This window comes from Oncorhynchus keta, chromosome 30 (genome assembly GCF_023373465.1).
Source record: "Oncorhynchus keta strain PuntledgeMale-10-30-2019 chromosome 30, Oket_V2, whole genome shotgun sequence".
NCBI classification, from domain to species: Eukaryota; Metazoa; Chordata; class Actinopteri; order Salmoniformes; family Salmonidae; genus Oncorhynchus; species Oncorhynchus keta.
In genome coordinates this window covers 43875258-43902268 of record NC_068450.1, presented here as the reverse complement: position 1 = coordinate 43902268, position 27011 = coordinate 43875258, and the positions used below count along the sequence as shown (strand labels likewise).

The 27011-nt window shown below is 42.3% G+C and overlaps 1 protein-coding gene across 6 annotated transcripts in view; it reads left to right on the top strand.

The window, feature by feature from the left end:
- Positions 1-27011, top strand: part of LOC118363647 (protein diaphanous homolog 2-like) — a 605757-nt gene that overhangs the window by 513445 nt on the left and 65301 nt on the right. For all 6 annotated transcript variants that reach the window (XM_035744726.2, XM_035744729.2, XM_035744723.2 and 3 more), the window contains one exon: positions 6859-6994. In XM_035744726.2, coding sequence (XP_035600619.2) covers positions 6859-6994 — 136 coding nt within the window. The remainder of the gene's footprint in view (positions 1-6858; positions 6995-27011) is intronic.

Sequence of the window (27011 nt, the reverse complement as noted above, 5' to 3'; positions counted from 1 at the left end):
CATCTCAGATTTTCAAAATATGCTTTTCAACCAAAGCTACACAAGCATTTGTGTAAGAGTATTGATAGCCTAGCATAGCATTAAGCCTAGCATTCAGCAGGCAACATTTTCACAAAAACAAGAATAGCATTCAAATAGAATCATTTACCTTTGAAGAACTTCAGATGTTTTCAATGACGAAACTCTTAGTTAGATAGCAAATGTTCATTTTTTCCAAAAATATTATTTGTGTAGACGAAATAGCTCCGTTTTGTTCATCACGTTTGGCTAAGAAAAAGACCGGAAAATGCAGTCACTTACAACGCCAAACTTTTTTCCAAATTAGCTCCATAATATCGACAGAAACATGGCAAACGTTGTTTAGAATCAATCCTCAAGGTGTTTTTAATCTATCAGTGGTGGCAGTTGGATTCTCATCAGAATCAAACGGAAAAATACTGCAGCTGGAGATTACGCAATAATTGCGACGGAGGACACCAAGCGACCACCTGGTAGATGTAGTCTCTTATGGTCAATCTTCCAATGATATGCCTACAAATACATCACAATGCTGTCGACACCTTGGGGAAGCGACAGAAAGCCTAAGCTCATTCGTGGCCCATTCACAGCCATATAAGGAGTCATTGGCATGAGGCGGTTTCAAAAAATGCGTCACTTCCTGATTGGATTTTTATCTGGGTTTTTTCTATAACATCAGTTCTGTGGCACTCACAGACAATATCTTTGCAGTTTTGGAAACGTCAGAGTGTTTTCTTTCCAAAGCTGTCAATTATATGCATAGTCGAGCATCTTTTTGTGACAAAATATCTTGTTTAAAACGGGAACGTTTTTCATCCAAAAATTAAAATAGCGCCCCCTATATCCAAGAAGTTAAACAAACTTTTCCCATGGTGCCCCAGATTCCTAATGAGTTAATTGTTACATAATTAATGTAATCGGATAATGTTTAAACGTCGGAGGTAATTATTCAATGAATAGCCGTCATCACATTAATGGTAGACACGTCACGACACTAGCTAGACCCCGGACTTGAACCTGATCGAACATCTATGGAGAGACCTGAAAATAGCTGTGCAGCAACACTCCCCATCCAACCCGACAGAGCTTGAGGATCTGCAGAGATGAATGGGAGAAACTCTCCAAATACTGTTGTGCCAAAGTTGTAGCGTCATACCCAAGAAGATTCAAGGCTGTAATCAATGCCAAATGTACTTCAACAAAGTAACAAAGTACTGCGTAAAGGGTCTGAATACTTATGTAAATGTGATATTTCAGTTTTTTCTTTTTAATATATTTGCAAACATTTCTAAAAACCTGTTTTTGCTTTGTCATTATGGGGTATTGTGTGTAGATTGTTGAGTGAAAAAAACTCAAATGTTAATCAATTTTAGAATCAGGCTGTAACAAAATGTGCAAAAAGTGAAGGGGTCTGAATACTTTCTGAATGCACTGTAAACCACCCTATGCTCCTTTGAGACCCCTCTTTCAAAGTCACTGAGGTATCTAGACATGGTAGCCAAAATAATAGGGAACTGGGCATTTTAATACATGACCCTAAGCATGAAGGAATGTTTTTTTCCTTAATTAACTCAGGAACCAGACCTGTGTGTAATGACCTGCTTTCAATACAATTGGTAACCCTCATTTACTTAAGTGTTTCCTTTATTTTTCACGGTTACCTGTAGCTTGGTAATTATCTTTTGGATAGTGAGAGTCTAATTTCAACTATTTAGAATATATTGTACATCACGGTTTACGTGATAGCTACTGTAGTTTATGTACTGTAATGGCTAGTTTGTTTTATTTAACTGCAGAAACCACCCATCTGTGACTTTGTGTAACATCCGCAGTTCACTCATCCTTTAATCTCCTTTCATTTTCTATCTCCATCCCTCCATCTTCCAGCTCGGTTTTTAAATACCTAGAGTTGTTCCAATTAACAAAATAGTTTTAAGTGAGGCTTTTTTCTCTCTCATAATCAGCTTTAGTAATGACTTTTGGATTATTTAATGTGGAAACCCAATCCCCCTTTCTAATTTACCTTAACGTATCGATTGTTGACCACCGCTGAATACTTGAAGACTTCCTACTGTGTTCAGACTTTACTATCTCTTTTCCTGTCTCGCCATTCATTTTCCAATGACATTCAACACACAGACAATAACACAAAAAATAACTAAATAAACCAAGTTTTCTTGTTTAAGTTCTGCCATTAGCTGTCAACAAAAAATATTCAATGTAAGTGAACATCGCTGTGGATATAATCGATAAGTTTAAGGATATGCTGTGTAACCATGGAGATAAGCTTGATGCAGGGAGACAGGTAGTTTGTTATGAATGTTCAACTGAAAAACATTGACATAACAATCTCCATTATTCTGAGAAAAAGTATGTTCAAATATCATGCACTAGTTCAAAACTAACCTTTTGAATCTCCCATCTTATCAACAGCAAATGTCTTATGTCAAAGGTAATATCTAGAATTCATGTTATGTCTGAGTTGTACAGTTGAAGTCGGAAGTTTACGTACACTTAGGTTGGGGTCATTAAAACTAGTTTTTCAACCACTCCCCAATTTTCTTGTTAACAAACTATAGTTTTGGCAAGTCAGTTAGGACTTCTACTTTGTGCATGACACAAGTAATTGTTCCAACAATTGTTTACAGACATATTATTTCACTTATAATTCACTGTATCACAATTCCAGTGGGTTAGAAGTTTACATACTAAGTTAACTGTGCCTTTAAACATCTTGGAAAATTCCAGAAAATGATGCCATGGCTTTAGAAGCTTCTGATAAGCTAATTGACATCATTTGAGTCTATTGGAGGTGTACATGTGGATGTATTTCAAACCATACCTTCAAACTCCTCTTTGCTTGACATCATGGGAAAATCAAAAGAAATCAGAGAAGACATCAGAAAAATAACCTCCACAAGTCTGGTTCATCCTTGCAATCCTTGCAATTTCCAAACGCCTGAAGGTACCACGTTCATCTGTACAAGCAATAGTATGCAAGTATAAACACCATGGGACCACGCAGCCATCATACCACTCAGGAAGGAGACGCGCTCTGTCTCCTAGAGATGAACATACTATGGTGCGAAAAGTGTAAATGAATCCCAGAACAACAGCAAAGGACCTTGTGAAGATGCTGGAGGAAACAGGTACAAAAGTATCTATATTCACAGTAAAACGAGTCCGATATTGACATAACCTGAAAGGCCACTCTGCAAGGCAGAAGCCACTGTCCCAAAACCTCCATAAAAAATCCAGACTACGGTTTGCAACTGCACATGGGGACAAAGATCGTACCTTTTGGAGAAATGTCCTCTGGTCTGATGAAACATAATGCCCATCATTATGTTTGGAGGAAAAAGGGGGCGGCGGCTTGCAAGCCGAAGAACACCATCCCAACTTTGAAGCACGGGGGTAGCAGCATCACATTGTGAGGGTGCTTTGCTGCAGGAGGGACTGGTGCACTTCACAAAATAGATGGCATCATGAGGGAGGACAATTATGTGGATATATTGAAGCAACATCTCAAGACATCAGTTAGGAAGATAAAGCTTGGTCGCAAATGGGTCTTCCAAATGGACAATGACCCCAAGCATACTTCCAAAGTTGTGACAAAATGGCTTAAGGACAACAAAGTCAAGGTATTGGAGTGGCCAACACAAAGCCCTGACCTCAATCCTATAGAAAATGTGTGGGTAGAACATAAAAAGTATGTGCGAGCAAGGAGGCCTACAAACCTGACTCAGTTACACCAGCTCTGTCAGGAGGAATGGGCCAAAATTCACCCAACTTATTCTGGGAAGCTTATGGAAGGCGACCCAAAACGTTTGACCCAAGTTGAACAATTTAAAGGCAATGCTACCAAATACTAATTGAGTGTATATAAACTATTGACACACTGGAAATGTGATGAAAGAAATAAAAGCTGAAAGAAATAATTTATTATTCTGACCTTTCACATTCTTAAAATAAAGTGGTGATCCTAACTGACCTAAGACAGGGAATTTTTACTGGGATTAAATGTCAGGAATTGCGAAAAACTGAGTTTAAATATATTTGGCCAATGTGTTCGTATACTTCCGACTTCAACTGTGTATTATTATCAGAGGTCTTGTATGTTGTCCTTATCCTTGAAAGCAACATGTGTGTCATTGCCCTACACTCTCAATCATGTCAAAGTTTGAATCCTGCTCTGAAGATTACACTGGAAAAACCTTCCCTTGGGTACAGTTTATCTCCCATAAGTCTTCTTACAAGAGGACAAATAAGGAAACAGATCAAACGGATACATAGACGTTGCCATTGGCACAAAGCAAGGAACAGCATATAGAGAAGGGGAAAAACAAACAAAAAACATATTTATTGCTATGGCAATTAGCGGGTAGAGCATGTTTGATCAGTTCTAGCAATTACGCTGTGTAATTGTGTTTACGGTCAGAATTGCTTGTTCATTTAGAGTAATTTTTTTGGTCTTTTTTTTTTTGTCAAATCATTTTATATGTCATCTAGCACTCAACTAGAAGCTGGTTTATAATATCTTCCTCAAATGAATTGAATTGTCTTATCGATCTAGGATGACAATGGATTTGATCAACTGCAGATGTAGACTAATATAGCCTGTAGGGCTCTACAACAATGTGCTAAAACACAATAGTGGATTCATTACTGAATAGGGAGGGGAGGCAATGCATCATCACTTACCCTCTGTATTCGATAATTATGTAACGTGCACACAGTCAACATGTTTACACACACCATGGGTATCTATATCACCAGTGAATCCAGTATCCTCGATTCAATGCACAGGCACACAAAGGAATGAGTGAATATGTGAATGCTGCTCCCAGGTCTAAATAACGTTAGACATGTGGAGCAAGATATTCCTTTATCTATTTCACTTTTCCTCTGTTTCTCTGTCTCTCTGTCTCTCTCCCTTTCCCTTTCTCTCTCTCTCTCTCTCTCTCTCTCTCTCTCTCTCTCTCTCTCTCTCTCTCTCTCTCTCTCTCTCTCTCTCTCTCTCTCTGCGTTATTCCTTCTCCCTATGTCTCTCTCTATCTTTGTCTGTGTGTGGCTTTCTCTCGGCCTCTCTCTCCCTTTGTCCTTGTCATCTCACAAGGAGACAGTGACAATGAGTGCGCTCGTCCTTGGGAGCTGAGGCTTCACTATTGACTGGCATGATGAGCTGCTTGTTTCCTTGCTCCTTCCACACGATCTCCGTAATCCCTGTGTCTTAGCCGCCAACACGACACACGTCAGGAAACCATGGGGGGATTTTGAGGGGGGTGTCTGACTGTCGACACTCATTATATCAGACCTTGGAGGAGAAAGAGGGAGCAGGAAGGAGCAGGGCGTGCCAAGATACACACACACAAACACACAGTCTTGTATAACTAACACAATCCAGTCCCATTCAATGTCCTATTTTCCCTAACCTCTAATCCTGATTCTTACCCTAACCCCAAAACCGAACCTTAACCCTAACCCTAGCTCTTTACCCTAACCCTGAAATGAACTCTAGTTCCTAACTCTAAACCTAATTCTAACTTTAACACCAATTCCAACCTTAACCCTAAACCCCCTCGAAATTGCATTTGACCTTGTGGGGACTAACAAAATGTTGGTAAAATATGTGTTTGTTTACTATTCTAGTTTGGACTTATAGTATAGTAAAACAAATAAACAAATATAGTTAAACATATGCACACTTACAAATATACACACACACGCACACACTTTCAAATACACATATGTCGGAAAAGTCAGATACATGCACAGTTGCACATGCACTCACACACACACACACACACACACACACACACACACACACACACACACACACACACACACACACACACCCTAAGATGAGGTATGTCATGCATGCGCCACAGGCCCGGGGTGAGAGAACCTTTGTGGGCTCCAAAGGTTGCGTGGTAGTGTCTCCTTCCCCCCTCTCTTTCACCTGGCGTCAGAACATTTTGTGCGAGCGGAGAGCCCCCTGCTGTTTTCTCTGTTTTCTCCTCAAGCTCCTTCCCTGACAGCTCGGTGACATTTAAGCCAGTGAAGAGGGCAGAGGGTGATATCTGTCGTCTTTCTCCTCTCTCTCTCTCTCTCTCTCCTGCTTGGGAGACTGGTTCACTATAGCGTCACCCTCTTATGTTATGGTTCCCCGCCATCTTTGTAAGGTAAAGACTTAAAAAGACTGACAATACACTGCACACTCTAGATGCAAAATACACTCTTAGGTCATCGACCTTAGTCAGGCATAAAAACAAGACAAGCTTGAAGCAATATATAGAGAGTCTCAACACAACAAAACTCACATGCAGTGAACCTCTATATGAAAACACAAATAATTGATGTGGAATAACAAAGATATTCTATAAATATTGATGTTTTTGACACATTTCCAAAGAGAATGTCTGGTCTTACTGCAGTGGAATGCACCACCCTGTTACTGTACTGTACTGTGTGTGTGATGCAGTGTTATCTTTATTATGTTGATTGATGTATTATTGAAATGTGCCATCGCATTTCAATATTTGTGTTGATGCAAAGATGGACATATAAGAAATATAAATATGTTTGTGCTTTTCAATTGCATTGTTTATTCCATTTCCTATGAAACTATACATTTGATGACGGGATCCTCCAGTACTGAGCTTTTGGAGAAGTAAGGTGGCGTCAGGAACTGAATATGAACTGCCTGGGTGTGTGTGTGCGCATGTGTGTGCCTGTGTGCGTGTGTGTGTGTGCGCGTGTGTGTGCCTGCGTGCGTGTGTGTGCCTGCGTGTGTGTGCCTGGATCCTCATGCCTGTGTGTGTCTTCCCTTTCCCTCTCCAGGAGGCGGTGAAAGAGAACCATAAGAAGAGGGAGATGGAGGAGAAGATCAAGAGAGCCAGACTGGCCAAGGAGAAAGCAGAGCGCGAGAAGCAGGAGCGCCAGCAAAAGAAGAAGCAGCTGATTGACATGAACAAAGGTACACCACTTCTTCTGTCACTTCTAGAGAGAGAGAGAGAGTTTGAGAGTGTGTGTGTGTGTGTGTGTGTGTGTGTGTGTGTGTGTGTGTGTGTGTGTGTGTGTGTGTGTGTGTGTGTGTGTGTGTGTGTGTGTGTGTGTGTGTGTGTGTGTGTGTGTGTGTGTGTGTTGAGGGGGGAGGGGTCTGTGTGTATGGGTGGGAGGCTGTGTTGGTGTGTTTATGTGTTTGTGTGTGTTTGAGAGTGTCTGAGAGAGAGGTGTGTTGAGGGGTGCATAGCTTGAGTAAGGGATGCAGCACTGAATGGTACTTCACACTGAGCTGAACTCTGCAGAGGGGAGGAGAGGCATCTTTATCACTGAGAAGAAATCACACACTTTGCACACTCAGATCTACAAAAAACACACCCTAATGTTAGCATGTGTTTTATCCTGTCTCTATTTAATAGTGAACAACAGTTTGGTATAGTATCCATATTCATATGTTTTGTTCAATATTCATATATGTATCATTGATATCGTTCTGATGATGATTGCTAATAATGATACAACTGGTGGTTTTAATCGTGAATGCTAATTGGTTAAAACCGCATTCCAGCCGGTGTCTATTCCACAAGTTATCACCGGCTAAAGCTCTGACTTTGAAATGCCTATTTACTCTGTTCCATCTGACTGCGCAATCCACTGTCTCAGCTCAGTCAGACAATTATATTAACTTGATCTCCACTATAAAAAGCATCTAGACATTATCTGACATTTCTTTTAGACTAACATTTAGTTTTCAACAGCAGAGTTTCTTATAAACCTTGCTGTCTCTCTATAACATTTGCAGACATTATTTCAATATTCAAATTCGATCTCCGGCCGTCCCATAGTAATGGATGTGTCTCGAGTTGGGATGAGAAAATAAGCAGCGTTTCTCAGCCAGTCGAAAACATGAATCAGCTGGCATAATATTTATGGATATATACAAAGAAATGTAAAATGTAAACTGAAACGAAGTGCAGCTAGTTTGCCGTCATTTCCAACTTCAATTTGAAGTGATTGTGTCCTGACGAGACATGACATTTTCGATGCCAGGTGAAATCGCGCCTCATTAGCTCGTTGTTATGGATGTATCCAAATAAATGTCACTAGAAAAACAGCTTAAACAAATGCCAATGCAGCTACTGTTGTTATTCTGGCCGCGACTGTAAGTTAGTCGTAGTTGGCTAGCTAGAACGAACGACTGGGTTGCATCCATAGATGCAGAACGAAAAGACTGAACGACTGGGTCGTGTCTCTGGCAACCGAACCGATAGAACCCTAGATTTGTGTGGGGACTATATCTTGTGGAAGGATGAAATAGTATGAATGAATTAATCAAAATAACTTTTTCAATTAAAATATGCCAATCATTATTTGAATATGTTGGTAACCCGTTATATAAAATAGATAATGCCGAGAAGCCGGTGTTTTGAAGATATATTGGCACCGGTGTTGTTCGAGACGAACCGTGCCAATATCCTCCAAACTCCAAACAATGTATCAATATTATCTAATATTAGTCATAGGGGTAGGCTAATAGTCACAGTAGTATTACTACAGTGTTAGACTTTGTCGTACATAAGAGTATATATTCAAATAGCTACTTAAAAGTCATATATTTGAACCTAGGTACTGTATTAGAAGACAGTACTTATAGTTGTCCTCCATAGTAGTTGTAGTCAGTATAGTAGCAGTAGTAGCAATAGAAACAGTGACAGTGACAACAAAGCCTAGCAGTTCCATTGTGAATCCCTATTATGTCCCTGTGTTCGTCACTGTGTTGGCTGTTGGGTGTAGCCCAGCTCAGCTCTGCGTGGTGAAAAGCAGAGAGCAGGCTGTCGGCCTCCAGTGTCATGGTGGATGTAGGTCACATGTAAAGATGGGATATCAGGTCCGCTGGCTTTGTAGAGCAGACAGTTAATAAGGTTGGCACATCACACAGAATAACACCACCCTTTTTTTGCTATTAAAACATTTCAAGGTGCAAAAGGCAGAAATCGCTCTGCCATTTCCTGGTTTCTAAAATGAGAAATAGTTGTCTAATTTCAGTGTGTGTGATGAAACAAGCAGTGCAGAGAATCATTGCACCATGTTAACCACTGTGAAATACTGTATCTTCACAATAACCAAAAATGTAGTTTTTTAGCTGTTTGAAGCTGGTGTACAAAACTGAAAGTAAAAGATGCAAAAACTAAACTTAAGAACAGGAAGCATGGAAATAGCACAGATAGCCCTTCTTCTTCTTATGACTTTTTTAACCATAGACGTGTAAGAGAAATGAGTGGGAAATGATTGTAAAAATGTTCACAACATTAAAACTTAATTTATTACAGTTAACAGTACGTTTTAGAGAGATTTGTAGGAAATTATTTTTCCCAACTTCCTGGTTTTGATTTGGACATTTTCTCTCTGTCCCAGCCAGGTCATTTATACAGTAGTTTATCGTTTTGAACGACTGCCTTTATCTTTCTCATAAACAAAGTAATGGTGTTGAAAACGCTATTGATTATTTCAGACAGCACAGTTATTCAGACATGGCAAAATAGCAATAGAGATCCGTGAATCTCAGTTCCCTATTACTGAGATGACATTGAGACAGGCAGAATGTTGTGCCTCGAGGCCTTTGGGGGGCTGGGAACCAGTGAGTGTGGTCTCTTTTTGTTATTTTCTGACAAACACACTGGTATTTTTTACAATCCACCAGTTTCAAATGTCACAGCTAGCCGAGGACCTTTCTGTAGCTCTGCCGCATTCAGCAATGTGACAAGCCGCTCCAAGTCACTCTCCATCACACACTGCTGCTGTTACTCTCTGTGAGATAATTGATGCATGCAAGTATTTCAAACGGTGACCTCTTGGAAAGCTTCACTTTTAATAATCCAGAATCGCTGTCTTCTGAAGACGCCTTGGAAGCCTGTCTCTCTCTCTCTCTCTCTACTCTCTCACTTTCATTCCCATTCTCTCTTCTCTCTCTCTCTCTCTCTCTCTCTCACTTTCATTCTTCTCTCTCTCTCTCTCTCTCTCTCTCTCTCTCTCTCTCTCTCTCTCTCTCTCTCTCTCTCTCTCTCTACTCTCTCACTTTCATTCCCATTCTCTCTCTCTCTCTCTCTCTCTCTCTCTCTCTCTCTCTCTCTCTCTCTCTCTCTCTCTCTCTCTCTCTATCTCTCTCTCTCTCTCTCTGTGTTCCTCTCGGTTTCTCTTGGTCTTCCTCCCACCAATCCCTCTCCCTATCCCTCCCCGTCTATTTCTAAGCAGATAGAGGGAAACAGGTGTGATATTAAAGATTTCTGCCCGAGCAGATTTTGATATCTGTTTCAGTCGGAAGACATAATACGTTGGGGAATTAAGAAAACATGACAAGGACATGGACAGGTAGCCTGGAGCCTAGGAGATAGCATGGATACTCTGCCATCCCCGTTATCCAGACTCCTGGTCTCTCTCGACTTAGTGTCTGATCATCCAGACGTTGTAATTCTGAATCCCGAGCCTTTCATGTTTCAAGGACGACGATACCTAGCAGCTTGATATCGTAGGCGGTTGGTGGTTCTGAAACCAATAAGCCAATACGATTAAATCAAAGTCGACTCGTCCCACTTAGATCGTTTTTTCCCGGCACATTCTGTACCCTAACTAGGTCCTTTTTGTGAAGAACTGGAAGGGGAATGACAGTTGGATGATTTTTTATTTTCTTATCCTGTCTAAATGGGCCTGCGAATGGTGAACTTGCTGTAATTCAGCTTAAAAGGGGGTACAAGGTTAGGTGTTCTATTTAGTGCTCTGTTCAGAACACAGACGTCAGTCTATCTAGTATTTTTTTCCATTGTATCCATTATTATTTTATTCTACCCTGCTCAATAGTATCAGCCTTCTTCCCCTACAGATGACAGCTTTGGGTGTGAGAGGCTCCTCGAGAGCCTCACTAGACACACTAATCACCATTAGGCATCAACAGTTTACTGAGTAAGCCAGGGTAGTAACGTCATGAGTTGGGGTTATGGTTCATTGTTTAGCTTGCTAGCTACATGTCTTAACAAAAGACTCCACTATGCAAGTAACCATTTTGGGTGTGTTCGTAAATTCAGTCTGTCCATCTACTTCGATTTCGGGGTACTCTCGTCTGAGTGTAGCAGAGTACAGAATAACTGATGAATTTATGAACGCTCAACACCCATTGAATATGGCCGGTGTCAGTAAACGTCGGCACAAAAGCGTAATTAAATTGTTGCCAGCAGCACAGTTACAGTCACCAACGCTCCAGATAACATGAAAACAGCCTAACCACCTCTGCTAGGGCGAGTAAAATGGTCAGAGTTTGGGTGGGGGCTAAAGCTTAAGAGGGTGTGAATGATTCTGAATGGGTACAGACAAAGAAGAGCTCTCCAGTAGGTACCAACATGTTCTACGGTAATTTTCTCAAAAGTGAGGTTACAAGTTGATCAACTTTCAAAGCATAATTACTTTCCCATTGTTCCTCAAATGCAGTGTATGATATACAAGTTTGTGGCTCTGTGTATCTGTTTTTATCCAATGTAAAAAACACAATTTCAAATTTTGCTACGTAAGACCCAATCAAGGCGGTCGGTCAAAAATAGATCTCTTGGCTTGATGTAACATACATTTTCTTGGAAATTAATGCAAAGACCAACTGAAGGCAATAAACAACTTCTCTGGTACAAAACGGCCTATGTGGCATCAATATTAGTCAGAAAAATGTATTTGAGTGTCTAAATTGACTACAAAGTGTAAATAGGATCATGTTTGTCATCAAGTCAGTCTCATCCAAAAAGGAGATTTGCGAGATAATTAGGGGGGGAAAATGGAGTGGAGTGAAGGGTAACGTAACAGTTTTCCATGAGTTGCCTATAACCTGCAGCACCCAAGTAATCAATTCGGGGCGCAGCTGCACGTGAACCAATCAGAATTCCCATGGTCAATTTGGTTTGACATTCAAAATCCCTATAGGGCTAGTTATGGACCATCAGTAAATGTACATGAGACAATATTTTTAAATATCAGTAGCTCCAAATTTCAATGACTTAACCTCTATCCAACTATAAATTGTAGAAATTGAATGAGCTTTTAATGAGACCACTGTCCCATTTACATCGTCTAATTTAATGATGGTCCCTAACTAGCGCCTAGAGGCTGGTTATCCAAAGTTAAACTAACTTTGCCACAGTCGCAAACTGGCCGGCTGAAGCTAATTGGTGAAAGAAGTTGGCGAGCTTGCCAGCTAGTTTAGACTACTTCCAGACACAAGAGACATCCATATCAAAGCACGCCTTCAAGACCCACATCTTGTTCACAGTCACATTTCCTAATGAGGAGAAATGAAACTGAGGCTGAATCTGGAAGTTCAGCCCCCCTTTAAAACTAGGCTCCCCTATCGCAGAATATATGTATCTCTGGTTACAATGCTTGCTTCAATATAATAAATTTATAACAAATGTACACTATCATCACCTTCGGTGTATCCAAATATCTTCTCACAGCCAGCTGGGACAAAACGTATGTCCAATATTTTCCTGGAATGACATATAGGTAACAACCAAAATAAAGGAAACACCAACATATAGTGTCTTAATAGGGTGTTGGGCTAACCTGAGACGCCAGAACAGCTTCAATGCTCCTAGATTCGACAAGTGTCTGGAACGCAATTGGAGGTATGCACTAATTTTTTCATGAGAAATTCCGTAATTTAGTGTTTTGTTGGTGGTGGTGGAAAACGCCGTTTCAGGCTCTGCTCCAGAATCTCCCGTAAGTGTTCAGTTGGGTTGAGATCTAGTGAATGAGACACACACACACATACCCTATGCTCCTTTGAGACCCCTCTTTCAAAGACAATGAGATATCTTATTCTAGCCATGGTGGCCAGAATATTGGGAAACTGGGCATTTTTATGCATGACCCTAAGCATGATGGAATGTTAATGGCTTAATTAACTCAGGAACAACAGATGTGTGCATGCACCTGCTTTCAATAGACGTTGTATTCCTCATTTACTCAAGTGTTTCCTTTATTTTGTTAGTTACCTGTGCATTTAAATGTGACTTTTCTACGGTTTCATGCATTAATTCATTCCAACGTGTGAGGTCTGTTTGATGGATCATACTATGGTGTTTAATGCAATTTCAAGGGGCTATTTTGGTAAAGAGATAGATTTTAAGTCATTTAGCAAATTGATAACTAATCCGCTTCACATGCAAATGATTAACAATGAAATGCATATTTAATGAGAATTTAATTCATTGAGCTTTAAGAGGATGGCGTTGGGTGGTGGGGGGGGGCTGATGGACAAATGCTTTTAGGAAATGGCACACAAAAAAGTCCCCTCCATTGCCCGGGAGTGAAACTTGAAAATGTACTCTTGTCAGTCAGCGAGTACTTCCTTGAACGCCTGTTATTGATGCCCTTGACAAGGGTCGGGCAAAATCAGTTTTCGTTGTGAAGTATTGGAAATACTAATATGGGAAATTGCTTATGAAATCATTACGTACTTCTCTCCATTTGTTTTAATTTCCCCTAAGTGGATTACCATATTCTCTTGGACTGACCAGATGTTCAGTATTAACCCAAATTGCTTTACCTCGGCTACAAGTGAACAGGCGAGCCAACGCTGCTGTAAAATACCGCCTAAATCCACCCTAATCCTTCCGTCTCTAATGAGATATTTCATCCCAACAGGGTATTTATTATGCTTGCCGATACGAAACAATGTCACAGAGAGTGTGTCGACAGCCGGGAGAGGGAGGGAGGGATAACTATAGGAAAAACTGGACTTGACATTCTAATGGGGGAAAACATCCTTAGTTTACAAGTTGACGTCATTGATGTTTCAGCCATCAGAGGGAGTAGGGGGGTGGACAAGTGGGCACTGGTGCCACCCATGCCCGGCTGGCATCAGACAGGGTCAGTGCCCAGGTCTCAGTCAGTGTCGCTGCCCTCACGTGGACAGCGTCCCCACAGTCAAATCCACTTAGGTCTGAATGGGGCCTGAAAGCAAGTATTACGCTGATATGAGCACAATGTGACATGGCATAGGGGACACATTGGAACAATTCAACAACAAGTTGAAAAGTCCTTTGAACATTTCTTCTAGTAATAATCCAGGTAAGTTAGAACAACACGGTAAATACAAAGTCAATGTATTTAAAGTGCAATTCACATGAATCGCAACACACTCTATCATTAAAAATGATTCATTCAAATAATTACTAAGTTCATTTGATGTTTTCGTTCACCTGGTTTGGTTTGGTCTGTTTTTTAGAGCCTATATAGTATTATGACAAGGGGCATTGATGGCTTTATTGTTGGTAAATAGATAAACAGTACATCATTTTGAAGACGTATGAGGTGAATGATTGAATTTAAGATTCTGAGCTGAAAAGCTGTCTGGTTGCGACTTGCTACGATAACAATGGCTGTGCATTGTGTCCTGTATTACATAGACCCATTTGTGCCTAGCTTCCTAACGCACAGTAATTGTTAACCCGTTTACCTGTTGTAATACTTGTATTCTTTATGGAATATTTGTATATTACAAATCCAATAGTTCCCAAACTATTCCAGCAATCTTATAAAGTACTCATGTCGTTGGAGGCTCACAGATGCTTTTTTCCTAATTCACTTTTACCTGCATGTGATCATTCTTCACAGAGGGAATTAAAATCTGCAGATCCACTCCAGTACATTTTTCCAGCAGCTTGCAGGCACTGACAGAATTCAGTTTCATACAATTCTCTGCTATGGGGGAATATTATCAACAATCGAGACGGAGGCTTTGGCCTTTAGCTAAGTTGGTGTAGGCTATTCACTGACATCAATGTTTACTGTGTGAAAACTCAAGTTATGTCGAATCAAACCACTTTGATTCAGAGTTCAAAATAAGATGAACGACTGCTCGCCTTGAAATAAAAGCACACCATTTCATTAAAATTGCTCTGAGACTATTACTAAAAACAAGGTAGCAATCTTCCTAATCTCTCCAACTGGTGCGGACACAGCCTTAACATATTGTCATGGACTAAATAAGTGTGAAAATAAGGAGGTCTTTTCACAGGTTATCCATAAAGGCGATTATATAATTAGCTTTTAATTTGTCTTGCGCCTTTTATTATTAAAAGGCACTCTTCAAGAGTGACTGAGTGCAACCGTTTAAAAAGCATCCATTTGGCTGAAGATCTACTACTCTTGCCCAGTTCACCAGGCCTCTTAGAATAAGGTTGGCATGCCTTATGGCTTTCAGAGAGAGAACAACGTTGACAATGATGGCCTCTAACAACTATTCATGCATTCTCCCTGGCGGCTTTGCAACTTGAAGAGACTACATATCTCCTTGAAAAACGAAGGGAAAAGTACACGCTACAGCAAGCGGGTCTTACAATAAAAGGGTATGGAAAAGACAGCAAAGAACCACCAGTGGCTTTGGTAGGGATTTTTATCAATGTATACATCCTGTTTATCCACATTTTACAATACAGTAGTATACCTCAACCATGCCACTCTCAATCTCTATACCTAGCTAACAAGGTCAGGCTTGTGGCATCTTAAATGCAGATTGTGCATATATGCCGATCTCCATCAGAAATGTGTGCTCAATGCATGCCATGCTCGGGGGAGCCTGAGATGTTTTTGCCGTTGCCTGGGGCCGACGGTAACTGGGGTGACAGGGGCAGTATGAAGGGGACGGAGATTGATGGTGCTGTTTGACAGTGACAGCCAGCACACGTATGGGCCGGAGAAAGCGTGCCTGTGTGTGTGGGGGAGGTGTGTGTGTGCGTGTGTGTGTGTGTGTGTGTGTGTGTGTGTGTGTGTGTGTGTGTGTGTGTGTGTGTGTGTGTGTGTGTGTGTGTGTGTGTGTGTGTGTGTGTGTGTGTGTGTACCTGCGTGGGGACTTTGTCAGGCAGGTGATTATAGAGAGGCGATGACAGGAGGCTGACGCTGAGAAAATGTTGTGTCCTCGTGGTCGCACAATGTCCCCATAATGTTCTTCTCTGTATAAAAGGGCAGGGGACAACATTGTCACACGATGATCTTAGAGATATAGTATATATTACAGCTGGAAGATGAGATCTATGGGGAAAAGGAGTGTTTTTGCAGAGACTGTGGTTTTGCTCCAATAAAATTCCACTCAGAATTGCGTACCCAATGCATTGACTCACACTACTGTAAGCAGTAGGCTAGTGTGCATATTGGAACAGACATATTCCTTTAGCTTAGCTTTTAAATGAGTCTAGTATTAGTGGGATAATATTGATCTTCATGTTTGATACAGACACTGGTGAGTACGGACAGATTCATCGACATGATTAGGATGTTTGGTGTCGGGCCCTGACATTCCCGCTTCTGCATGTTTATTCCATGAGCTCATTTTCTTTTCAGATTATCTTGATGGCTTGTGTGTCTGTGTGTGTGTGTGTGTGTGTGTGTGTATGTCTCGGTGGTGTGTGTACGTGTGTTATTCCTCATTGGCGACGTGTGTAGAAAGGATCCTCGACCACCACATCTGCATACGACGGCCACTGCTGACCTGTCACTTTTGCATGTGTTATTTACGCCGGCTGTCAGCATGGCAGCATCCTCTTTTAAATAACAATACGTTACATTTCAATGGCGCAGGGATCCGGGGCGAAGGCGCTGATAGGAAGCAAACCAAATGAGCGCTCGGGAAAATTCCTCCTGCACGTGTGGTGGACGGCATTGCCTGCATCCCAAATGGCACCCTATTCCCCCATAGGGCTCTGGTAAAAAATAGTGCGCTGTATAGGGAGTAGAGTTCCATTTAGGGTGTAGCCATTGTGAATTTGAGATTTCTGTCATTACCTTGGAAGGTGCAACAAGGGCATTGGGCTTCAACGGGTTTATCTGCTGTAGTCCATCAACTCTAATAAATAACGCCATATTTGATTGCGTTTGTATCACCTTGGAGGATCTGACTGTGCCCCAAGGCGCTGATGCTGTGTGTGTGTGTGTGTGTGTGTGTGTGTGTGTGTGTGTGTGTGTGTGTGTGTGTGTGTGTGTGTGTGTGTGTGTGTGTGTGTGTGTGTGTGTGTGTGTGTGTGTGTGTGTGTGTGTGTGTGTGTGTGTGTGTGTGTGTGTGTGTGTGACTGTCCTGCGTCCCAAATGGCACCCTATTCTCTATATAGAGAATAGAGTGTAATTGGGATGCACACCATGTGTCTGTCTGTATTTCTGTATTTTAAGGTGATACAATAAGCCAGTCCCTTGTCCAGCATTTCCCAAACTCTGGACCCCAGGGCTTTGTGTACATACCTGGGGCGGCAGGGTAGCCTAGTGGTTAGAGTGTTGGACTAGTAACCGAAAGGTTGCAAGTTCAAATCCCCTAGCTGACAAGGTACAAATCTGTTGTTCTGCCCCTGAACAGGCAGTTAACCCACTGTTCCTAGGCTGTCATTGAAAATAAGAATTTGTTCTTAACTGACTTGCCTGGTTAAATAAAGGTAAAATCAGTTGAGTAATGCTAGGGTCCCGAGGACTGAGTTTGGGAAAGTCTGTGTTTGTCCATTTCCTACCCAAACATTGTTTTCGATGCATTTTTATCAAAATCATTTTTCGGACACTATGTGCCATCCACATTGTGAAGATCTTGGAAACCCTTCAATTATCCAACGCTCAGGAAACTCTCTTATTCTCCTCTCTGGGAGTTTTTTATGTCGCCGTCTGTTGTATCAAATAGTATTTTTACATTTAAAAAAAAATGTGGTCTACGTGTGGAGAGAGAGGCCTAACTAGGAGTGGTACTTGAAGTGTCTAACCACTTTAAATCTGTTTGACATCCTTTGGTCTGCTTTTCCCTCAGGTCAGGAAGGCAGATCTAAATGAGAAGATACAATACATCAGTGTGTGTGTGTCTATGATTCCTCATTGGTGACATTGTCCCTCCAATCCTCCTTCCTTGCCTAAACGTATGACGCCGCCTCCCTTGGGAAGAAAAAAAGGTTCAATCTGATTAAGTTGAATCTCATTCAATCCTTACATTTACATTTCCTCATGCAGTTATGGGTGGTCTGCCCGACGTCTCCCAGATCAATTCAAGAGACTTCGCGATCTGGACGTCTGGAGTCACTTTACAGTCAATCAAACATAATTATACTCACTACAAAAGCCCATACAAATTGCATTGTCAAATCTGTTTACCCGCCACCAAGACGGCCGGCTGCAAAAAAACGGGATTGTGAGTCGGAGAAGATGATACCTCATCTGGGCGAAATGGAAGACAGAGGATGTTAAGTGTGCCACTTTGAGAGAGACTGAGGACAGGGAGATGTAATCTGGATGGATGGCAGACTGGTATGGAAGTTGTACAGATTTAATTTGTATGCTTGAGAGTCCCCCTGTCTCGCAAACTTCCCTAGACCACTGGACCTCTTCGCACTGCTCACACTGTCGTCCTTGTCTACTGTGAGCTAGTGGATGCAGGAAATATAATGGTATAATATGCCCTAGCCTTTTAGGGACCCTAAGTGAGATTTAGTTGGCCAACTCTTAATGACGAAGAGAAATTATTTGGGTTTTAAAGTTAATTTCCTGCAATCCTACACATTTTGCAATCAGGTGTAGAGAAAATGTTGCGGTTTTAAAACAAGTTTTAATTGGCTCATTCATTAATTGGCTTCCAATTGGCCCATTCATCTCCTCTCCTCTGTAACTATTACCATACTAGACTATGGTAAAATAAATCAAATACATTTTCTGCAATTCAAAACAATCCATGGGCTGGAGCAAAAAATTGGCAATTTCATGCAATTATTCTCATTTTGCAATGGGGCAAAGAGAAAAAATGTGCAGTTTTATAGCAAATGCCACTCAATTCTACCCATTTTGCCATGGGGAAAGTGGACCGACATCTTTGCTGTTTGAAAGCTAATTTTCTGCAATTCTACACATTTTGCCATCACTCATATTCGAGTGAGAATGACTAACAAAATCAATGGGTGAACCCTGGATGTCAGGGCCCCTGGGCACGTGCCGTGCGTGCCTGGTCGGTATTCGTGATTACTACAAGTTTAGATAGCTGGCTAGACTAACTACAAATCCATTAAAAAAAATGTTGACATGGCTAATTGAATGAATGTCATTGACTTACATAAGAGAAAAACTGCTGAGGAACAATCAAATTTCAAAACTGCACCTGGTGTAAGACTGAGTTCCTAAAAAAAAAAAATAATACTACCAAAAAAATGAAGTTGATTATGCCAGCGCTGATAATATGGTCATATAGCATTCATCTTTATTCAAAGCAGCTTACTGAACAGAACTGCTGACATTGGCAGAGACACATATATCCAGTTAAAGTTGCCTATGCAGGAATATAACCCACAGCCCTGGTTTGGCCAGCATAATACTCTAACCCACTGATCCATTGGGACTACGGCCTTACTTGGCTCAGTGACATGGTGACTGCATGTGGTCCCCCTAAAGTGTGTCAACTCTACCTCTGTCAATTATCCAGTCAGGCTGGCTGCCTTGTCTAGGCTGGAGCTACCCCTGTGGACTAGCATGCTGGGTCATGTTCATTAGGCACCAAACAGAAAAAAACTGACTGAAACAGGCAGGCACCAGCTTGCCTTTCCCAAAAGGAAATGCAAAAATGTTTTAAAACATTTTCTATGTTTTTCCCTAAAGAATATTACTCCTTGTAAAGAGAGTTAGAGGCGGTAGTAGTAGTAGTAGTCGTAGTATTAGAAGTAGTAGTGGTGCCTGTCTGTCTCCTTTGTTACATGTAGCTTTACTCTTTCTCTCCCACCCCAGCCTCACATGTGGCCTCGCTGCTGCTACCGCCTACTAATCCAGATGGAGAGAGTTTACTTTTGTTTTTGTTTATTCACTTATTCATGCATCCAGCTATTCGGGGCATCACTGGGGCTTTCGTCTCCATGCCACAAACGCAAATCGCCACGCTGGCTAATCCACTTTCATCTCTTTCTCTCGCCACCACTGTCTCTTTCTCATCCTTCTCTCTCTGGTTCTGTGGGCCAAAACAGAGTGATGGGAGCGACCGGGGTCTTACTTTCATCTTTGTAGCACACCACCCTCTTCATCTTGTGTCAAAACCAGTAGAGACCTCACTGGGGCCCTCATCCTCATTTTGTGCCTCCCTGGTCTTTGTCCTGACCCACTCCACCCTCCCCTACCCTCCTCCCCAGGCGCCCGACCCTTTGGCGCCATCCTGGGGCTTGCCAGCCTTGCACTCCTATTCCCATCGGACCAGGGGGGGGATGTGGGAGCATCCATAATTCTATTACGGAGGACATGAGTGGGTTTGCACATCAAGCTGTTACAGTCAAACAGTCAAGAATAATCTGCTTGTGGATCCATCTTCCTCATTAGGCAGAAGAGCCCCCCCACCACCCCTCCACTGGAGAGGGTCCTATATTTTCTGCTCAAACATAGTACAAAAAGACACAGAACAGGAAGCTAAAATGTAATCTTACCCCAGGATACTTCACCTGACTATCCCACGAAAAGAAATAGAAGAGGGAGCACTCAGATGTCTGCAATGTCTTATTTGAGGGATAAACAAACCTTTCAGCTTACGTTTCGGTGTTGCTCGGTTTGGCTCTATAGCGTGAATCAGTCATCTGTGTATGTGTGGTTGAAAGCGAGGCGAGAGTAGAGAGGAGAGAGAGGGGTGTGGCTTGTGTCTGTCCTCCCAGCCCTCCCTCCATGGCAGTGATATCTGACTGTTTGGCTCTATCTGGCTGGCTGGCTGACTGTCTGGCTGGCTGGTGCCTTTGGAGCCACAGGGACTGGGGGGGGGGGGAGGCACTGCCTGTACACCTGGCCTCCACACAAAAACTTTGTTCACAGCTAATGCACCAGGTTAATTGCACAGATGACTGCAGCCCTTCAGATGAGCTAAAATGTGTTTAAAAACAATTCCCGGGAAGAAAAGAAAACCTCTACTTCTTGTTTTCCATTAAGAGAGAGAAAGGGGAGAGAGAGAAAAAGAAAGTGGGAGAAGAGCAAGGGAGAGTGCGAATGAGAGAGTGAATGGCAAGGGTGATAGGGAGCGCATCTCCAGTAGGAGCAGCAGCATTCTCCCTTCAGAGTGGTCTCAGCACATCAAGCACAGGGCTGCAAGCACTTATTAGAGCTCATTACAGTGCAAATGAGAGTAGGGGATCTGTCACTGGGAGAGCTGGAGCAGGGGAGGCTGGAGACGGCAGCGACACAGATACTGACACGCACGCACACAATACACACACAGGTGATACACAAACACCGACAGAGAGACAGACGAACAGAGGCAAATCATAAATACACACACACACACACACACAAATACTGTCAGAGACACACAAGCAATACATAAACACGCAAACAGAGACAGACACACAGACGATGCAAAAAAACACACAATGTAGTTCCCTTATTTGTCTTTACACACTCTTATCGGTTTAACTAGGAGATTACCGGTGTGTTCGCTAACACCACGCTGTTGCTGGTAATGATGACATAAACACTAACCTAATGTTATTATTTCATATTATTGTACGACATATAATTATTATTGATACATGTTGAATTAGCATTAGTGACGTTTGCCGCTGCAACGGCTACCAATATAAATCTTGTTATTTATTGCAGAATATGGGCTCTGGTTCAAAAGTAGTGCACTAAATAGGGAATAGGGTGCCATTTCGCAACCTATTGTATTATGTACCGCGACTCAGACCAGTCAGAAACTCTCTGCTTTAATTCTGCTTGTTTTCGTCAGTTTTGGTCCCTTCCCTCCAGAGCTGTCGGCGACTGTATGCGAGCCATCAGAAATGTAGTTCTCCATCGATCCCTTTGTATTTCTTCCCCCCAACATGGAGGGAGATGACAGATAGCAAATTGAATTTATGAACAGCCTGTGTTGACACTGCTGCATAATGATAAGAATGCCATCCCTTTGGTGCTTAAGAAGGAAAGCATGGCGACGAATACAGATTGAAACCAAAGTCTGTCCGTTTTTTTTCGGAGGATGGGAAGAGGATGAAAGTCTGCTTCTCAATAGGCACCATATTCCTTAAGTGGTGTTTTAATTATTATTATTATTATTTTTTTACCAAAGCCTCCATAGGTGGGGATTATGTTGCCATTTGGGATTCAGAGGAAGTTAACAGATCTGCATTTTATTTTTGTCTTGCATCCACATGCAAATCATTGTATTTATGCTACCTGAAGATGTGTATTGGTACACAGTAAAATCGTATATTTGTATTTAATAGAAGTATACTGACAGTAAATGAAGTAGTATAGAGCTACACTGTGGAGGTTTTTGATGATGTGTTACAGTGCCTTGCAAAAGTATTCATCCCCCTTGGCGCTTTTCCTATTTTGTTGCATTACAACCTGTAATTTAAATGGATTTTTATTTGGATTTCATGTAATGGACATACACAAAATAGTCAAAATTGGTGAAGTGAAATGAAAAAAAGTAACTTCTTTCAAGAAAAAAAAAAAAAAAAAAGGTGGTGCGTGCATATGTATTCACCCCCTGTGCTATGAAGCCCCTAAATATGATCTAGTGCAACCAATTACCTTCGGAAGTCACATAATAAGTTGAATAAAGTCCACCTGTGTGGAATATAAGTGTCACATGATCTCAGTATATCTACCCCTGTTCTGAAAGGCCGCAGAGTCTGCAACACCACTAAGCAAGAGGCACCATGAAGTCCAAGGAGCTCTCCAAACAGGTCAGGGACAAAGTTGTGGAGAAGTACAGATCAGGGTTGGGTTATAAAAAAACATCAGAAACTTTGAACATCCTACAGAGCACCATTACATTTGTTATTAAAAATGATAAAGACTATGGGACCACAACAAACCTGCCAAGAGAGTGCCGCCCAACAAAACTCACAGACCAGGCAAGGAGGGCATTAATCAGAGAGGCAACAAAGAGACAAAAGATAACCCTGCAGAATCTGCAAAGCTCCAGAGCGGAGTTTGGAGTATCTGTCCATAGGACCACTTTAAGCCGTACACTCCACAGAGCTAGGCTTTACAGAAGAGTGGCCAGCAAAAAGCCATTGCTTAAAGAACAAAATAAGCAAACACGTTTGGTGTTCGCCAAAAGGTATGTGGGAGACTCCCAAAACATATGGAAAAAGGTACTCTGGTCAGATGAGACTAAAATGTGGCTTTTTGGCCATCAAGGAAAACGCTATGTCTGGCACGATCCCAACACCTCACATCACCCCGAGAACACCGTGTGTTTCATCAGCAGTGACTGGAAACTGGTCAGAATTGAAGGATACAGGGAAATTCTTGAGGGAAACCTGTTTCAGTCTTCCAGAGATTTGAGACTGGGATGGAGGTTCACCTTCCAGCAGGACAATGACCCGAAGCATACTGCTAAAGCTACACTCGAGTGGTTTAAGGGGAAACATTTAAATGTATTGCAGTGGCCTAGTAAAAGCCCAGACCTCAATCCAATTGAGAAGCTGTGGTATGACTTAAAGATTGCTGTACACCAGCAGAACCCATCCAACTTGAAGGAGCTGGAACAGCTTTGCCTTGAAGAATGGGAAAAAAATCCCAGTGGCTGGATGTGCTAAGCTTATAGAGACATACCCCAAGAGACTTGCAGCTGCAATTGCTGCAAAAGGTGGTTCTACAAAGTATTGACTTTGGGGGTGTTTGAATATATTTTTTTTTCTCATAATAAAAAATATTGAATTATTTCGCAAGCCACTGTAGCTATTAGAGGGGTCTGTCTGGCTCTCTAGTTCATCCTCTCTCTGAACTGGCCCAGAGCAGCCACCGCTATAGGTCGCACTCCATGGCTGACACCAGTCTGTGCTGGAGCACACACACACATAACACGCACATATGCACACCACGCAAGGACACACACACACAACATAGGCACAAAGACACATGCACACTAACACACACACACAGTTGTGTGAATTGAATGTTCCACTGTGTAAGCACCAGAACGCCCTCTCCCTCTACACAGGCAGCATTTTAACAACCGCCTTGCATCACTCCAATGGGAGACTCTCCCCTGATCAAGACACATAAGGTAGATGGAACTATTAAACAGTGCATTAGACCCGGGGCCTGTCACGTCACGTCTCCCCTGTCTCCAGCTGAATGGCTTCGGACGGGGTGGGGGGAATCCCCAAAGCACAGAGTGTAAGTCCCAAATGACACCCTATTGCCTATATAATTAACTACTTTTGATTATAGCCATATATGCCCTTTTTAAGTAGTGTACTAAAAGTAGTGCACTACGTAAGGAATAGGTTGCCATTTAAGACATAACCAGAGTCACTTCAGCGGCTAATGCAGGCAGAGGACGGCTGTGGATGAAAGCCTCCACTGATGACCATTGAAACATATTATTTCTGTGGCTTACGCAAGGGAGCTAAGTGCTCTTTACCAAGATTTAGTGTGGAGCCGGTCAATACTGGGCCGCTCCATCATTGTTCCGTCGATGACACCGGGCTCTGCCTTTGGAAAACATTCCAACCGCCAAACGGCTTAGTACATCCATGGCCCCACTGTGCTACCACAGGAGGGGGAGAGGAGAGGGAGTTTTGGGATAGGCCACTGTCTCTGTCTCTACACGTATTAGCACAGTGTGTGCAGTGCATTGCCATGCGTACAGCATGGTACACCACATGGCTCAGATGGAAGGATTCAGAGAAGACGAAGCATTTGGTCCTATATCTGGGTCATCTATCTTTACCCCCATACTAATGAGTCAGTGGGCCCTCTGTTCATCATTGTGGTCCAGAACAGACACTATTTTAAATTGGGATCATTAAGGTTACTATGCCATCCATCGTTTGCATACATGGCTGAACTAACTTGTGGGTAATGTTTACGGCGAGAAAGGCCGGGGCTTCTTATTTCGCTTCTGGGCGTCATGGCAGAGAAGAAACGTTTGTGCCAGCCAGAGTCTGAGGACGGACTTTCAGCAGCACTTTCAGTGAGCGTTGATCAATCTTTTGTTTTTCCATTGCGAATTTAATTTAGGAATCGAAGAAGTTGACACTGGGACATAATTAATTTGAGGAAATGCCACATATTCCACTATTACCATAGAGAAGGTAGACACACAGTATTATTTTTGTTGCCTTATCCAATCAACCCAACCTCCCAATGATAAATTATTTACAGAAAAAAAGATGTACCCAAGAATAGAAACGCATTAAAAAAAGAAACGCATCTTATGTTAATTAGCCACAAACACTTTATTTGCGCTAATTTATTTTCTTGATTTTGCTCGTCTCATTCCCTCTTCCTGAGGCCCTTCCCAAGGGCTACTTTGAAAACCAAAGTGTATGATCTCTCTTTCCATGTGCTTTGTTTAAAAGCCACCTAGATTAAATCAAGCTTAATTAGACCATCTTGAAACAGAACAAAGCAAAGTCCAAGTAGCTAGTGCTTATCTTCAAATTGGCTCGGCTACACTTTGATAGCCTTGCTAATTGGTTTAAAGCGGGACATGCATTTCACCTGCTTTGCCCTGTATAAACAAGATTTCCAATCTGTATCTAACAGCTATGACACTGAGAACAGCATCGGCCCCCACTTTGTTCATGTTTTTCCGTATCTAGGCGAACCAGGACCTCGACATGAATGCAACGTGTTAAGTCCGGGCAGGTAAACATTTATCTACTGCACCTTGGCTCCTGGAAAACTTTTAGACAGCGCTTGCTTCAGTTTCATTCTTCTCAGAGAACTAGACATCACACGGGGCCCCTGACAACTTTGATCAATTTGTCCTAGTTCTCGCTTAACTGTAGCCCAATTCATCATTTGTAATGACCAAGGCTTGGGAGCTAGGCTGGGTAGACTGAGTTCAAGACGGAGGATCACAGACACAAAGAAGCAAAATGACTAAAATGGGAAACATGCTCCCCGGTGACCTTCCAGCGCTCCATTAACAATGTCCTATTGGACCCGACGTTGCACCACAGCCGGCAAGACCTCAGCTCTAATGCCGGAAGCTCATAGCTCAAAGGTGAGGCCCTGGCTTCTGAGAATCTCTTAACATTCCCAACTGTGTCCAAACGCTTCCCCTCGACACACTAAATAAAATGCTTCAACAGAAATTAAAGTAAAAAACTCATGCATTTTGGATGATTTGAGAATGATGTCTAAATCCCCACAGCAAACTTCTCTTGGTCTGACACATAGCCCACTTAGAAGACGACTGTTGTTTCCCGTGTTCTTGTTCTCGCGCCGCCTCTCTGATTTTGAGCTGTTAAAACCCTGGGCAAATACATTCCGCCGTTTTCTGAATTAGCGAGTCTCGTCGATTGCGCGGCAGGGAATTACAGAAAAGCGAACCTTTATGCAGGAGGGTCTGTCTTGAGAATAAGTCATACCCCGCTCGCAGGAAATGTTCTTTCCAAAATGGGTTAAGATGGGCTAAAACCGAAGAAACCGACAAAACTCTTCCCAGCAATGTAGCACCTCATCAAGCCATTGTACCTGTCCTCCCTCCCTCCCCTCATCCCTTCCTCTGTCCCTGGGTATCAGGTGCCACCTGGGCCCTGGGGATCTTGCCAAATGTAACAGTGAGCACCTCTCTCTGTCTCTGTGATGTATTTACTAGGGTTCACTATCACATGTTTTAATTAGGGGATAACGAGGCCCCGGCTCTCTGACGGATTTGCTAACTTCACACATCATGATTAGTTTCCCTCTCCCCAACAATGTACAGTACCTGGCTGTGTGCGTGTGTGCGTGTATGTCCTATATCCCTGGGAGAAGATGGAAGGGGAGGAGAGATACAAGTAAAGTGTCACCATAGGGAAAGGAAGGAGAGGAGAGGGGAGGGTTGAGGACAGGGTAGACCACAGTGAACTAGACCTGTGTGTATAGCTGTAGGGCATCTGGAGGAGTAGGTCGTTGAGAGGACTAGTGGAGCGGGGCAAGGCACAGGGTCGTAAAACTCCTTCTGAGACACTTGACTGCTCCGGGCCTCTGACATTTCATACTGTATGCAAGCATGTAAATGCACTTGC